The sequence below is a fragment of the Carlito syrichta genome, unplaced genomic scaffold (genome assembly GCF_000164805.1).
Source record: "Carlito syrichta isolate Samal-C Ts95f unplaced genomic scaffold, Tarsius_syrichta-2.0.1 Scaffold120494, whole genome shotgun sequence".
In the NCBI taxonomy this organism is placed as follows: Eukaryota; Metazoa; Chordata; class Mammalia; order Primates; family Tarsiidae; genus Carlito; species Carlito syrichta.
The window spans coordinates 385,848-401,603 of record NW_007064590.1 but is presented as its reverse complement, the minus strand read 5'-3'; the positions used below and the strand labels follow the sequence as shown (position 1 = coordinate 401,603).

The 15,756-nt window shown below is 41.0% G+C and overlaps 1 protein-coding gene across 1 annotated transcript in view; it reads right to left on the bottom strand.

Annotated features, from left to right (window-relative positions):
* Nucleotides 1–332: 332 nt before the first annotated feature.
* The window catches only part of LOC103249445 (E3 ubiquitin-protein ligase pellino homolog 2), a 132,053-nt gene continuing 116,629 nt past the window's right edge, over nucleotides 333–15,756 (bottom strand). Inside the window, exons 3-5 of the mRNA XM_008048079.1 lie at nucleotides 14,984–15,181; nucleotides 13,187–13,375; nucleotides 333–1,147 (exon numbers count right to left, since the gene is read on the bottom strand). Coding sequence (XP_008046270.1) covers nucleotides 581–1,147; nucleotides 13,187–13,375; nucleotides 14,984–15,181 — 954 coding nt within the window. The 3' untranslated portion in view covers nucleotides 333–580. The remainder of the gene's footprint in view (nucleotides 1,148–13,186; nucleotides 13,376–14,983; nucleotides 15,182–15,756) is intronic.

The window sequence follows — 15,756 nt, the reverse complement described above, 5'->3', positions numbered from 1 at the left end:
CCCAAAAAGTCAGAAAAAAAAATTAGAAAAATGCCCCAGATTTCAGAACCACCACCTGTGCCTAAGGTCTCCTGTCTACCAACCCAATTGTCTAGAGCTGCCCCTTGGTTATATGGTCTGATTCTAGCCGCTGTCAAGTATTTCTGGACATCACGTGTCTTTTGGTAACACGGTACCACGCAGCACTGAAGGTCACACATTAAGAGTCAGCAACTTTTGAATACATTTCTTCTACATTTGTAAAATATGATTTAAAATCTTGTCCAAGTTTATAAAAAGAAAGAAACCTGGTTAAAAACCCAAGGTTAAAAATAAAAGCATGGCATTGTAAATCCAATTATTACAAAGATATTAAGGTTTATTCAAGCAGACGTCAATGACGATGCCGCTGTCTGGAGCATGCAACACACCACCAGGATCTGTTCAACTCCTGCCTGTTTCATCACCAAGTCCCTCTTTTCTCCCAGCCCCTGTCCCCCCTGCCCTTAATAAACAACATTACAAAAAGGTAAAATCTAGAGTTAGTGGCAAAATCTTCACAGTAACTTGTTAATAAAGTCGTAGATGGCTGTCAAGGGCGTCAGTCAACTGGGCCTTGGAAAATTAATTTGATGCAGTTCTGCTCCCCGACCAGCTGCGTCGCACAGAAAGGGCAGGCAGCGTGAAACGCATGCGTTCCGTGAGGCAACGGGATCTGGGACCAATACTTTGCAGACTTCTCCGAGCACACGTGTCCACAGGGGGTGAAAGCATGGGTTGGCGGTCCTGCATCGACGTAAAATCCCGCCTCACAGCCGAGCCACAGAGGCACATAGGGGCCCACAGTTCTGCACATGGGACACTCTCTCTCGTTGGCCTCCGTGTCGCTGCGATGGCCCCAGTTGTGGTACCCGTGCACGTGGCCACAGCTGAGATACGCCCAGGGCTGCTTCTCCTCCACCACCTCTTTCCGGTGGATGCTGGGGAAGGCCAGGGTGTTGAGCCCCACGGGGCACTGCGGGCGCGCAGCGTTGATCTCCTGCCGCAGGGCTTCTATGTGCTTCTGAGTTGGGGTATGAAAAAGGCCGTCTGCTGTTCTCCAGAGAAGAGTGGCCCCACACAGGTCAATGAGGGAGCCATCCTGCAGGACGTTGGTCTCGCTTTCCACCTGCAACACATGTGAGAGATGTGCCCTTTAAAAGCACAAAATCCAGCAAATTTCACCAACATTCTTTCTTCTCACAATAAACAAAAAAATCATCTTTGAAGATAACACTGGGAGGCAGGTTACCCTACTAACAGGACTAGGGGAGTTACTTTCCCTCCCTGAGCCTCAGTTTTCTCATCTGAACACTGGACATAATAATATGCATATGCCCTGAGCACAATATACCTAGCTTTACATGTTCAAATTATGTAGTGGTCGTTTTTATTTTTAACTCCTTAAGGCGATAGCACAATTACTCACTGATCCCGTGAGGATGGGAGATGCCCTTCCTACCAGTCAATCCAGCAAAGACTCACCCTCATCTTGACCACAGTCAATTCAGAAATCCTGGGCAGGGAGGCTGCAATCATTATAGCAGAGTCCTAAACATTCCTGATGACCCTGAATTCCAGAACTACCTCTTGGATCTTTCATCCTTATCCCTACAGTTTGAAGCTGGCGCACAGCACCAAAGTCTGCAAGACCTATTAGCAGCTGACAAGAAGCACAGTTAGACACGGTCTGCAAGAATTTGACCCTGCCTCTGTGGCCGGGATGTGTGCTAAGCCTTGGGGGCACCAAGACCAATACAACCTGTTTCCCATCCTGCTGAGACTTGTGCTTCTGTCATGGAGGCAGATACTCCCAGAGCCAGGAGTGATGGCCAGCAAAGCATGGCGTGAGGCCACAGCCCCACAGTGGCTAAGAGCGTAGACTCTGAGTTTGAACCCTGGCTCTGTTACTTATTAGTTATATGACTTTGGGCAGGTTATTTAAGCACCCTATGCCTCAGTTTCCCCCTGTGTAAAACTTAGACAAGATAAGTTAATACAACTAAAGTTCTTAGAACAATGGCTGGCATGCAGTAACCACTATGTAAATATCTGCTACCATTACTGGGATAGTACTATTACTATCATGGTCAGAAATGGTTTCTCAAAGGTTTTTCCTTGAATAGAGGTTTGAAAAAAATGTCAGGAGTCAGGGGGTAGGACAGAAGGCAGGGGCACCAGAGAGAGGCATGAGAGCCAAACTGCACATGTCCTCAGGGAACACCAAGGAGTTAGATGAGGTGACAGCAAGCTGAACAAGGCTGGATGGAATGCAGGGCGCTGGGAGGCAGGATGAGGGTCCTTGGCTGGAGGGGGAGGCTGGCCTCCATGCCTAGAGAGTCATGGGGGTTTAGGCAGCCACAGAACTGACTTACCTTTCCAAAGGTCACTTCTAGAAGTTTGGAGGGTGGCTTGGAGGGATGGGAAGACCAGCAGTGGAAAAGACAGCTGGCTCTCTCTCACCAAAGAGTCTCAGTGATGGCAGACAAGAGGCACAGGAACTGGATGTTAAGGAACTGGACTCAGTGGCATTTAGCTCCCACTTGAGGGAGAGACTTTTATGTACATGGTTCTCTAGGTAGAAAGATGCTTTCCACAGGCAGGGAAATACAGGATAAATGGAAAATTGGGGGGAAAGACAGGTTCAGCTTTGCGTGATGAATGCGAGGCTGTGCAGAGTGTCCGGAGGCAACACACACAAGGTATGTGGGAATGCTGCAGGGAAAAGGGAGCAGACTTAGAGAAACCCATCTGGGAAGCATCAGGGATAGGTAAAGCCATGGGGATAGAGGAGACTGCCAGGCAGAGGCCCTGGGAGTGGGGAGATTTCTGAGGACAGAACCAGGGTACACTCCATCAGGGCTAGCGCGGAGGAAGAGAACCATGTGAAGCACCGTGGGGAGCACCAGAAATGCTGTGAATGGATTCTGAGACCTTCACTCACTCTCCACTTTCCTCAGGATAAAGCCCAAACTTCTGAGCACACAGAAAGGTCATTCTTGATGTGGCCCTTCGACTTTTCCAGCTGGGAACCAGGGCGCCCCACCTAAGCTGGACTGTCTCGCATGGATGTCTTTCTCAACTTTCTCCTTGAGGGAAGAAATCAATCCCTCCATATTCAGAAAGTACTAAATATTAGTAGTTAGAACATTTTAAAGTTTCACAAAATGATAAATCTTAATAGTGTATGGGGGCACACACTATGATCCCTTTTAATCAGCTTCTTTTATGTTTACTGACATTCCTTCCCCACCCCACCGCCACAATGAGCATTCACTAGGTGTCCTCTCTAACTGGTGTCAGCAGGCTCTCTCCCCGGTTGACCACGGGCAATTCTCAGAAGTCTCATCTCAGGATGTCCCTGTGTCCGAAGGGTCACCCTGATATGGTGAGAAGATGAGACGTGGCGGCTCAGCCTCTGACTGGGAAACAATAGCCTCCTTCCTTCCTGCTGGGTAGTTCTTGGTAAACAAGTCTTATCAGTTTAAGGTCTATGGTCTTTTTTTTTTAACTCCCACATCTAGGGTAGATGTCCTTCCGAGGGGTTCCTGAATCTCCCAGTACTTTCTGTCTGGTTGTGCTCATTACTGTGCTCATTACTCAGTACCTGTTGATCTAATGATGCTGCCTCATTGGTGACCTTCTCCAGACCACACAATTAGAGGGCAGAGCCCTGGACTTGGCATTCACGCTAGACCCCCAGCTCCTAGCCCCTGCTCAGTTATATCAGTTAACCAGTTACAGAGCATTACCGTGCACAGCACTGCCCTAATTTTGCCCTCTTAACTGTTATTTCCTTTGTGCTATCTCTACCCATGAATGAAATAAGTAGTTTTCTCCAGAACACAGAGTACAGTGAAGATGTACCCTCAGCCAGTGTGTAGAGGTGTGGATTCAGATTTAATTTTGAAATTCTAACAAAAAAAAAAAGAAAAGCTGTGAGCAGGTGCAGGATTGACAATGCTATGAAAGTAAGAGACAGTTAAGAAAGACATCACAGCCCCGACACATATCAACTACCTAAGCATAGTGAATTCAAACCCCCATTCACCACTTGTTAGCAAGTGACTTAACCTTTTAAAGCCCAGGTATCCTCATCTATAACTGGGAACAATAATAACCTTGACTTTTTAGGTTGTTTTAAGCAACACCTGAGAAAGAATTAATATAAAGCACTTGGTAGAGGCAGCACACAGTAACTCTATGGTTATTTTTATAATTTCACCTTAATTAGATATACAATCAATTTAACCAAATTTACTTCATTTTATACAAAGCCAGTATAATTTAATAAAATGCCTCAAATGTAATTTAATGAAATACTCAAGGGTCTCCTAGAGCAATATTATAAATGTTAACATACGTTATCATTAACTAGTGAAATAAGAAGGACACAAATCAAAGGCTATTCACCTATTACCTATTTAGAGGGTTAAGCTCTGGAAAAAACATATCTCCCACATTAAATTAATTTCGTTGATTAAGTACAAAGTACTAAGATTTCATTATTTGCTGTAATGATGAAAAACCATGGTGATTTGTTGTTAAAAACACATTCATATATTGGTTCATATTACATGCTGAACATGATATTAATATGTAATCTTCCACCAGCACTGGTTTCACCATGTGAGAACAAGGGTGCATCTACTGGACTTTTAGCAGCTCATTTTAGTTCCCACAGATCTGTATTAGACTACAGATGATAAGCATTGCCAGAGACTGTTCCCCAAATCTAGTCTCCAGGGAGACAGAATTCATATCAAATGCTACCAGCAAGGTGTATAGAACCCAAGGATCACAAATTGAAACAGAAGCTCTGCGAGTCAATAGGTTTTCCTCACAGAGACACAAACTATTTTCCAGAGGTTAACCAGAGGAGACAGCAGAAAGGACGCATCTGTTCAGAGCTGCCCACGAGCCCAAGGTCAGGCTGATGGAAACCTTTGTAACTGGTCAGGGTGATCGTGGCTATCCAACAGTATGGCACAATTTTACACAAATCTGAGTGTCACTTACAGGCACTAACTTCAAAATCAGTCTACATATTTAATACGACCCATGAATACAGGCCGTTTTTGGAGTTCTTTCTTTCTTTTCAGTAACATTGTAAAATTATCTGGATTACCCATAGTCTGAGCTAGCTCACACTGCAACTACCAGGATGGGCAAAACACTCGTCCTGTGATTTGCCCTCCTGAACAAACAAGGTCCCCCTGTGTTCCAGCGTGCTCTTTATAGTCACCTAGGGAGGCAAATGCCCTGGTGTAAATCATCTCAGGTGAGAGCTGGTCCTGGCACTGAGTAGCCCAGATGCTCCATCAGGGAGACTGGGGTTTGAATCCCACCTGCTGCCACTTTCTAACTCTGTGACACTGGGCACTATTTAACTTGTCTAGGTCTCACTTCTTCATCTATGAAATGGGGACGATTCTATTTCCTTCGGAGGGCTGCTATGCAAACTGAGTGAGCTGGCGTCTGAAATGCTGGCGCAGGGCCGCACCCAGCCACCGTTTACGGCTTCTCGCGCCTGCTGTTACTTACAATGATGAATGATGACTTTGAACAAGCGAGGTCACTTTTGTGCAAAACCATCCAGTGGTCAGAAACAAAAAGGCATTTGGAAAAACCACTTCCGTATTTCGTTCTCCATTTACAATTTTTTGAAAACGTTTAAGCAAAATTTACTGAATTCGCTTGGCCTTTCTTAGAAAATGCTTCTTATCATTATTCAGCCATGACTCTCCAAGACTGGGCTTTATTGTAAAATGCAGAAGCTGTGCCTGTAGTTAAATAATGGTATAAAATAGAAATAAAGACAACCATTCCCTAAACACCCAGCAGAGGACAGCAAGCCAGGGTGGCAAAACAGCTCCCGTTTGCTTCTTACATCTTTAAAATATCGGTGACAATCTTTCTCTCTGAAAAGTGCTAGGTCATATCCTCTATTTCTTTCTATGGGGGTTTTGAATGACTTTTTTTCTAACTTCTAGAAAAAGACATTTGTTTTCTTTTGTTTTGACTTCTACCTAGCCACGGATGAAAAGTACAAGAACGAACAGTTTACTAAGAATCTTTCAGTGGCTTGGCAAGATCAGAAACCCAAATTTTCTCATTTAAGAAACTATACATCTCCGGTGAGGAAATGCCGACTGCAGCCATTTTCTCTGTCCTAGTACCAGGCAGAGACCTGTATTGCCCCGCCCAGTTCCACCCAGCCTCCAACTTGGGACCTAAGGTAATCTCATCAGACTTGGAGAGACAGAAGCCCTCCCCCATGCTGGATCAGACACAGACACCTCAGATCTGAGTCGGAGATTGACAGGCAGCAAGCCAGATGAGTCCAGATCTGATTCACCCTACTCCCACAGTAGGCCTGGGGCATCGGACCCACGCTGAGAGCAGACCTATCAGCCTGCACTGGAGAGCGGAGCTGAAAGGAATTTGGACTTACAGGAACAACCTCAGAGTGAGTGCTTGTCTGTCTGTTTGCTCATTTTTTGGTTTTTGTTTTAATTCTTTTCCTCTCTGTTTTTGATTACATTTTCATACTTGCTTTGTTTCTGTTACTTTGTTGCTGTTTTTTTAGACTTTCTGTTTGTGTACTGGAATTTTTGAGGGAGACTACATCAGTAGAGGGTTTTTTGTCAGTTTCTGTATTGAATGACTATGTGTATGTTTTAGTTTTTTTTTATCGTTTCTGTCTCTGTTTGTATCTCTTTTCATTTGTTAGTTGGTACGCCTGTTTGTTTTCCATTTTATTCTTCTACCACATTCCTCTCATCTCCCTCCTTCCTTTTTCCATTGTTTTCCTTTTTCTTACCTCATTTTGCTTTCAGAGGGCAAACCTATATCCCTACTGCATGGACAGATCGTAAGGCAGTGGGAATGGGGTTCCAGAGGGCCCACGAACCTGTCAGCGTATACTGGAATCTGTAAATAGTCTCTGAATCACAGTTCCCCCTCAATTAAATCTCAGAAAAAGTACAGTCCCCTCCCCCCAACCACAGTCCAACTTCAGAATTGAACAAAGCCAGAGGATCACATAAGGAAGAGTAGAAGATTGAACAAACAGAAGTAAAAGCTACCCCCCATCCCTGAACAACAAATTAAAAAAGAGGGAGGAAAAAAAAGTGGGAGGAAAATATACATGAATGAAGAAAAAACAAAAGAGGAATATGAGTCTCACACAAACCCATGGGAGGTCAGGACTGAGAATACAGACTTCGGAATGCAAACAATGAAGAGCTCCCAATGACTGGTCTCAAACCACAAACCTAGATATCAAGACATTAATAGAGAGAACAAAAAGAATTGAGGAGAGACAAGAGGAAAGAATGAAGGGGTTGATAACTGAGATAACAGTAATAAAGAAGACAGTGAATAAAATTAATAACAAACTCATAAGCATGGAAAGCAGAATTAGTCAAGCACAGTTAGTTCTATATTTTGGGACCAAAATATAGAACTAACTGTGAGAAACATAGAAAAGAAGGCATAAAAAGACAGAGCGAAACCTTCAAGAGACAAGCGATTATTTCAAGAGGCCATACCTAAGGTTAATTCGACTTCCTGAGGCAGAAAGAGAGACAGAGAGCACCCTGGAACAAACATTCCATGAAACTATCCAAGAATACTTCCCTCATTTCATCAGTGATGTGAACATTCAAACACAAGAGATTCAGAGAACCCCTGCAAGACAACAAACGAGTAGACTAACTAGTAGACACATAGTAATTCACCTACACAGTAGGTACAAAAGAAAAAATTCTAAAGGCAGCAAGAGAAAAAGGTCAAACTACGTATAGGGGAAGACCAATTAGATTAGCTGCAGACTTATCCACAGAAACAATTCAGGCAAGAAGAACTTGGAGCCCAGTCTTCAAAGTTCTCAAAGATAAACAAATTCAACCAAGAATTACCTACCCAGCTAAGCTAAGCTTCAACTGTGAAGGAGAATTAAAATCTTTCCCAGACACTCAATCCCTAAGAGCTTACACTGCCTCCAGATCAGCACTAAAAGAAACACTTAAGAAAGTACTAAACACAGAAGAAAGGGAAAAAAGAATGACAATGCCCTTCATAAGAATGCAGGAAAAAGATTGAAAAGACACATGAATCAACCCCCAAATCAAAGAAAGACAACAAACAAACAGCTACAACAACAAACTCTATAAGAACCTCATGACAGGTATAAACTCTCACATTCAATAATTAGCCGGAATGTGAATGGACTAAATGTACCACTGAAAAGATACAGAATGGCAAGATGGATAAAATATCATGAAGCAGCAATATATTATTTCCAAGACACTCATCTCACCAGAAAGGACACTCACAGACTCAAAGTAAGAGGATGGGGAGCAAAATTTCAGGTGAACAAAACACAAAAGAAAGCAGGAATCACAATCCTAATATCAGACAAAACACCCTTTAAGCTATCAAAAATTTAAAAAGACACAAACGGTCACTACATAATGATAAAAGGTTCAATCCAACAACAAGAAATATCCATCCTAAGCATATATGCACCCAACACAGAAGCACCAACTTTCATAAAGCAACTTCTAGGTAAACTTAAAAAAGATATTGACTCTAACACTATCATAGCTGGGGATTTAAATACCCCACTCACAACACTAGACAGATCATTGAGACATAAAATCAACAATGAGATCCAGAACTTCAACGTGATCCTTGACCAAATGGACTAAACTGATACCTGCAGAACACTCCACCGAACAACCATGGAATACACATTCTACTCATCACCACATGAAACATACTCTAAGACTGACCACAACCTTGGCCATAAATCAAGCATAGACAAATTTGTCAAGATTAAAATCTTGCCATGCGCCTTCTCAAACAAACCACAGGGGAATAAAAATAAATATTGACACCAACAAAGTTTTCCCAAACCCCACAAAGACATGGACACTAAATAGCATGATGCTAAGCAACTCCTGGGTCAACATGGAAATCAAAATAGAGATTAAAAGATACTTGGAAACAAATGAAAATGAAGAAACATCTTACCAAAACCTCTGGGATGCCATGAAATCAGTACTAAGAGGAGAATTCATATCTCTACAAACACACATGAAGAAAATGAAAAGCTCACAAGTTAACAGACTAAAAAAATCCCCTAAGGGAGCTGGAAAAGCAAGACCATCAAAACGCTAACTTCAGCAGAAGACTTCAGATTGCCAAAATTCAGGACATAGGAGAAAAAAAAAATAATACAAAAATCAACGAAACAAAAAACTGGTTCTTTGAAAAGATAAACAAGATTGATGGTCCCCTAGCAGGACTGACCAAGAAAAAGAGAGAAAAAGCCCAAATAAAAACAATCAGAAATGCAAAAGATCAAGTCACAACTGACCCCGAAGAAATACAAAAGATTATCAGAGACTATTATATACACTTATATGGAAACAAACTTAAAAACCTAAAGGAAATGGAGAGCTTTCTGACATCACATAACCTCCCCAAGTTGAAACAAGAAAAAATTGAGACCCTAAATAGACCAATAACAACCCAGAAAATTGACTATGTCATAAGAAAACTACCTACAAAAACAAAAACAAAAACCCTGGACCAGATGGCTTTCCAGCAGAATTTACAAAACATACAAAGAGGAACTGATACCAATCCTACTGAAAGTATTCCAGGCAATCAAGAAAGATGGAACTCTCCCCAAATCATTTACCAAGCTAATATCGCATTGATACCCAGACCAGGCAAAGATCCAACAAAGAAAGAGAACTACAGACCAATATCCTTGATGAACACAGATGCTAAAATTCTCAACAAGATCCTAGCAAATTGGATTCAACAACACATCTCAAAAATTATCCATCACAACCCAGTAGGCTTCATCCCCGGGTTGCAGGGCTGCTTCAACATTCATAAGAACGTAAACATAATTAAATACATCAACAGATGTAAAAGGAAAAAAATCACATGATTATATCATTAGACATGGAAAAAGCTTTTAATAAAATCCAGCACCCTTCTTGATATAAACCCTCGAACATCTAGGCATAGAAGGAATATACCTCAAAATAGTAAGAGTCATCTATGAGAAACACAGTCAGCATACTGCTAAACAGACAGAAATTGGAACCATTTCCCCTGAAATCCAGAGTAAGACAAAGATGCCCACTCTTACCCCTCCTTCTCAACATAGTTTTGGAAGTCCTAGCTAGAGCTATCAGACAAGAAAATGAGATCAGGGGTATCCAAATAGGAAAAGAGGAAGTCAAGTTATCCCTCTTTGCAGATGACATGATTCTGTACTTAGAAAACCTAAGAGAATCTGTCAAAAATCTCCTTGCACTGATAAAGGACTTTGGCAAAGTCTCAGGGTATAAAATAAATGTGCAAAAGACAGTCGCATTTCAATACACCAATAATAAACAAACAGAAACCCTTAGAAAAAGCAAATCCCATTCACAATAGCAAGAAAAAAATTCAAATATCTTGGCATCTTCCTAACCAGAGATGTGAAAGATCTTTACAATGAAAACTACAAAACACAGCTCAAAAAAACTCAAGATGACACAAACAAATGGAAAATATTCCATGCTTGTGGATTAAAAGAGTCAACATTGTTAAGATGTCCATCTTACCCAAGTCAATCTACAGATTTAATACAATACCCATTAAATTACTAGCAGCATTCTTCTCAGACTTGGAAATGACAATACAGGAATTCATATGGAAACATAAATGACCACAATTAGCCAAAACAATCTTCAGCAAAACAAAAACAAAAACAGAGTGGGAGGTATCACACTCCCAGACTTTAAACTCTATTGTAAAGCTACAATAATCAAAACAGCCTGGTATTGGTACAAGAACAGGCATATAGACCAATGGAACCGGATAGAGATTCCAGAAGCAAAACCTCAATTTCTCAACCAACTCATCTTCGACAAAGCCTGTACCACCAATGACTGAGGAGAGGAGAACCTATTCAGTAAATGGTGCTGGGAAAACTGGCTGACCACATGCAGAAAATTAAAACAGGACCCCTACCTATCACCATACCCAAAAGTCAGCTCTAATTGGATCAAAGACCTAAATGTAAAACCTCAAACTATAAGAACCTTAGAAAATGCTGGAGATACCCTTATGGAAATTGCTACTGGCAACCAATTCTTGATCAAAATCCCAAGTACCCATGCCATAAGAGATAAGATAGATAAATGGGACCTCATCAAACTGACAAGCTCCTGCAAAGCCAAAGAAACCACGAAGAGAGCAGGGAGACAGCCCACAGACTGGGAAAAAATATCTGCCAACTGTATGTCTGACAAAGACCTAACATCTAGGATCTACAAGGAACTGAAATGTGCTGAAAAGAAAAAAACGAACAGCCCCATTACAAAGTGGGTAAAAGATATGCATAGACAGTTCTAGAAGACACAGGAGCAGTCAACAGATACATGAAAAAATGCTCAGCCTCACTAGTTATCAAAGAAATGCAAATTAAAACTACACTGAGATATCACTTCAGTCAGGATAGCTATCATCAATAATGCAAAAAACAACAGATGCTAGAGAGGATGCAGCGAAAAGGGAACACTTCTACAATGTTGCTGGGAGTGTAAACTAGTACAGCCTCTGTGGAAATGGTGTTGTGATTCCTAAAAGATCTAAAAATTGACCTTCCATATGACCCCGCAATCTTACTGGGAATATACCGGGAATAACTCAAATCATTCTATAAAAAAGAGACAGGCACTTGTTTATTGCAGCATTGTTCACAGTAGCAAGAACATGGAACCAACCGTGCTGCCCATCAAAAGAGGACTGGATTAAAAAAAAGTGTGGTACATATACATGATGGAATATTACACACCCATAAAGAAGAAAAAAATCATGAACTTCATAGCAACCTGAATGTATCACAGAAACAAAGAACTGAGTATCACATTCACACTCATAAGTGAACCTTGAAAAATTATCATAATACTATTTAAAAAACGATTGGCAGTAGCAGGAAACTGCTGGGAGGGGGGCGGGGAAGTGGCAGTAGTGGGAATCTGCCTGGGGAAGGGGGGGTGCACACCTCATTAACAAGGGCACCTGCATAATGAACATTTGTATACCCAACCCTGAATTATACCCCAAGTCTTTAAAATAAAAAAAAAACCTATAATTATTTTCCATAGAAGTATTAAAAACCAACTGCTTTAGGACATGGGATAAATGGTGATATTTATAGAAAAAATATTAACATGCCAGGCCAATACAGTAAATGAATCATTTCAAGTAAAAAGTCGTAACTACGATTTTGGTGGCCAACATAGATAATTCTGTATTAACTTATTACTATGAACTCCAGGAAAGAAGCTAACTTAATTATTTCCAAATTTCAGAAAGTCTAGTAAATGATTCTTCAATTCACGATTTTCACTAAGCAGCTAAGATGATATTCAAACAGATGGGATTCTGGAATTTCTTTAAAACACTAGGTAGAGGAAGAGGGGAGGAAGGTGGTAAATTTTCATTTTGATCTTGAACTGCTCAAAATTTTTCTGAATCAGTAAATTTTACACTAAAAATAAGTTTATCCTCCTTAAAGTGAATTCAAGTAGAATTTTGTGGGGTGGTACACAATACAAAATTTTATGCTCTTGGCTGGGTATGGTGGCTCACACCTGTAATTCCAGCACTCTGGAAGGCCAAGGCAGGAGGATTGCTTGAGCCTAGGAATTTGAAACCAGGCTGGGCAACACAGTGAGTCTTCATTTCTACAAAAAATAAAATAAAATTAGCTGGGTGTGGTGGCATGCACATGTAACCCAGCTATTTGGGAGGCTGAGATCAGAGGACAGGAGGTCAAGGCTGTGGTAAACTGTGTTCGTGCTACCATATTCCAGCCTGGGTGACAGAGTGAGACCCTGACTCAAGAAACAAAATGCTATTAAAGCAGTAAGAAGCAAAAAATAACTTATTTCCACTATGGGAAAAGTTTAATCATTAAAGGAAGTAAGGCCATTTCCCTTTTATCGTCAGGTGCTTGTGGAATTGTCATTCTCCTAGGTCACAGTACACAGTGTTTGTACCATACAAAGGTTCTAAATGTCAGGGGAAGGAAAATGACAGCCCTCCAGTTAGGCAATTTGGTACGTTTTCTGGAGCATGGCCCACTCACCAGTTTTCCCCTTTGCTGGGCCGACCTGGTTTCTCGCAAGGTGTACACATCACCACAGACAGAGATCTCGCGCCAGACCCCGGGCTGGGACTCCTCGGTGAAGCCCCCTCGTGGATGCATCACCAGGACGCCATTAGTAGTTAGTCCGTCCATATGGCCGTCGGGGTTTTTCCATTTTGCTGCTTTTTCCTGGACAGCACAACAAACAGAAAAAGCAGCTACGATGATGTTCAAACAGAAGGGATTCTAGAATTTCTTCAGGACACTGTGTAGTGGAAGAGGGGAGGAAGGTGGTAGATTTTCATTTTCTATTTAAAGCCAATAATCATAAGGATAAAATATGCAATTATTCTGACAGTATAAAAGAAGTGCTAAAACGGATGAATGATCTATCACCATATACACATTATATTCATCTGAGGAATTAAAAAAAAACTCATCCCGGTCTTCTACTCAGAGATTCTTTCTACCCTCCCACACCACATCATGCGGTTCCAAAAATATATTATGTTTTCTTTTTCAGTTATATTTCTGCAGGGTTCTTAACCTATTATCTAAAAATACTTGACATGCACTCATTATCAGGATGTAGACAAAAGGACAGTCATAAAAGAAAAGAAGTACTAAAGGTACAAAATTCAAACAATGTTAAGCCGACAAGTTGTGGCCACTATGTCGTCACACCAATCAATGTTTATATCCTACAAGGAAGACAGTACAAGCAGCTTGACGCACAGCAGGAGAGACACTCTTGGGTGCCTGTGCCAGCCATTTGTCTCTTCTTTCTTGGTGACAAAGCCCAGGTAAAGTCACATGAGTGGGGGGAACACCTTGGTTAGGGTATGCCAACGGGACACTCCCAATCCTCTTCCTAATGGGTTCTGGCCAGTGAGACACAGATGACATCTCTGGGGAAGGTTTCTTTACTTGAAGAGACAAGGAAGAAACAGTGTCCCTGCCACCTCTTCTTTGGCTGGAAGTTGTCATGAGGCATGGAATGTCTGGAAGCAGAGGAGCTGGCTCTCATCCACTGAAGACCTTCTGGGAAGAAACTGGTGTGCCTTGGAGGTAGAGGGCAAGACAGAAGGAAACTGGGGCCCTGGACATCACAGAAGCACTGAATCACCCCACCCTGGAGCTGGTCTTCCTCAGCACTTGTTATGTGGGACAATATGTTTTTATTATTGTTTGGGTCATACTGAGTCTTTTTTTTACTGCAAAATATTCTGATTCAAAAGGGAACTATTATCAAAACCAGATATTCACTAAAACGTTTGGAGTTCATTTACAAGGAAACCCTAAGAGGACAGAGGTTTTTAATCTGTTTTGTTCTCTGTGACACTACATCTGTAACACACAGAAAGGAGTATGGCAACACTCAATAAAACATTTTTAAATTTAAAAAAACAGCACAAAAAAGCATCACAAACATTTTCCTTTGATCCCTAATGATCTGGACTTGGCAATTTATTTTTCCCTCTGAAACACGTCTCTTAACTACCATTAATACATTATATACAATGTTAATACACACACTTTTAAAGATTACTGTAAAAATTATAATTAATATAGAAAATATAGTGAATAACAAGTAACTTTCGGATTTTTAATGACAGCATTTCAAACTGGCCACCTGAAAACTGAAATCAAAATCTAACTAGATCTAAAATCTCAAAATCTAGCCAGCTAACATTTAATTGGGGCAAGAAAAAAAAACAACTTGCTTTGCATGTTAAATGTTCTATATCATAATAATAGATGTTTTCTTGAAACAATGTACTTATGGATAGTACTTACTCCAAGAAATATGTTTTTGGAAGAGTCAAATCCGGCTGCAAATATCCACGCGGTGTAAGGTTCATTTCGGTCACACACAATCCTGCAGGCAAACCTGGAAATGGTGCTTTGCGTGATCTGGGTTTCATCGTTGTTCTGACTGCCGGAAATTGTGTCTGTCACAACGAAGTCGATAGGGCTTTCTGTCGATCTGCCCACCTAAACAAATCACAAATACTCATGATTCACTTAAAAAAGATCAGGCTGTCATCTTCCCCTCATATGGAATGAGAGTGTTCGGATCCCCTTAACATTCATTATCACTACTCTGACAGTCAGAATTTAATAAGAATTTTTCAGTTCTGCTCATTTTTCTATTTAACTAAGGGAGATATGGTAACTAACCATAATATATAACAGCATTTTTACTTTATTAATTTTCCTTTCATTGTGGTAAGAACACAGCATATGATCTAACCTCTTAACAAATATTTTGAGCATGCATGATACCACAATTGTTGACGATAGGTATGATGTTGTACAGCAGATCTCTAGAACTTATTCACCTTGAGGAACTGAAACTTTATGCTCATGGATTAGTGCATCAGATTTTAAGTATTAAGAGAAAGCTCAGTTAAGAGGAAAGCATTAGATCTTCTGCCACACCACAGATGCCATCTCTTGGATTCAGGAAAAAAATATTACTTTCATAGCATATTCCTCTTTTTTTTGTTTTCTATTTCTGGGTGGAAAACAAAACAAAACAAACCCACAAGATATTAAATAAACAAAGG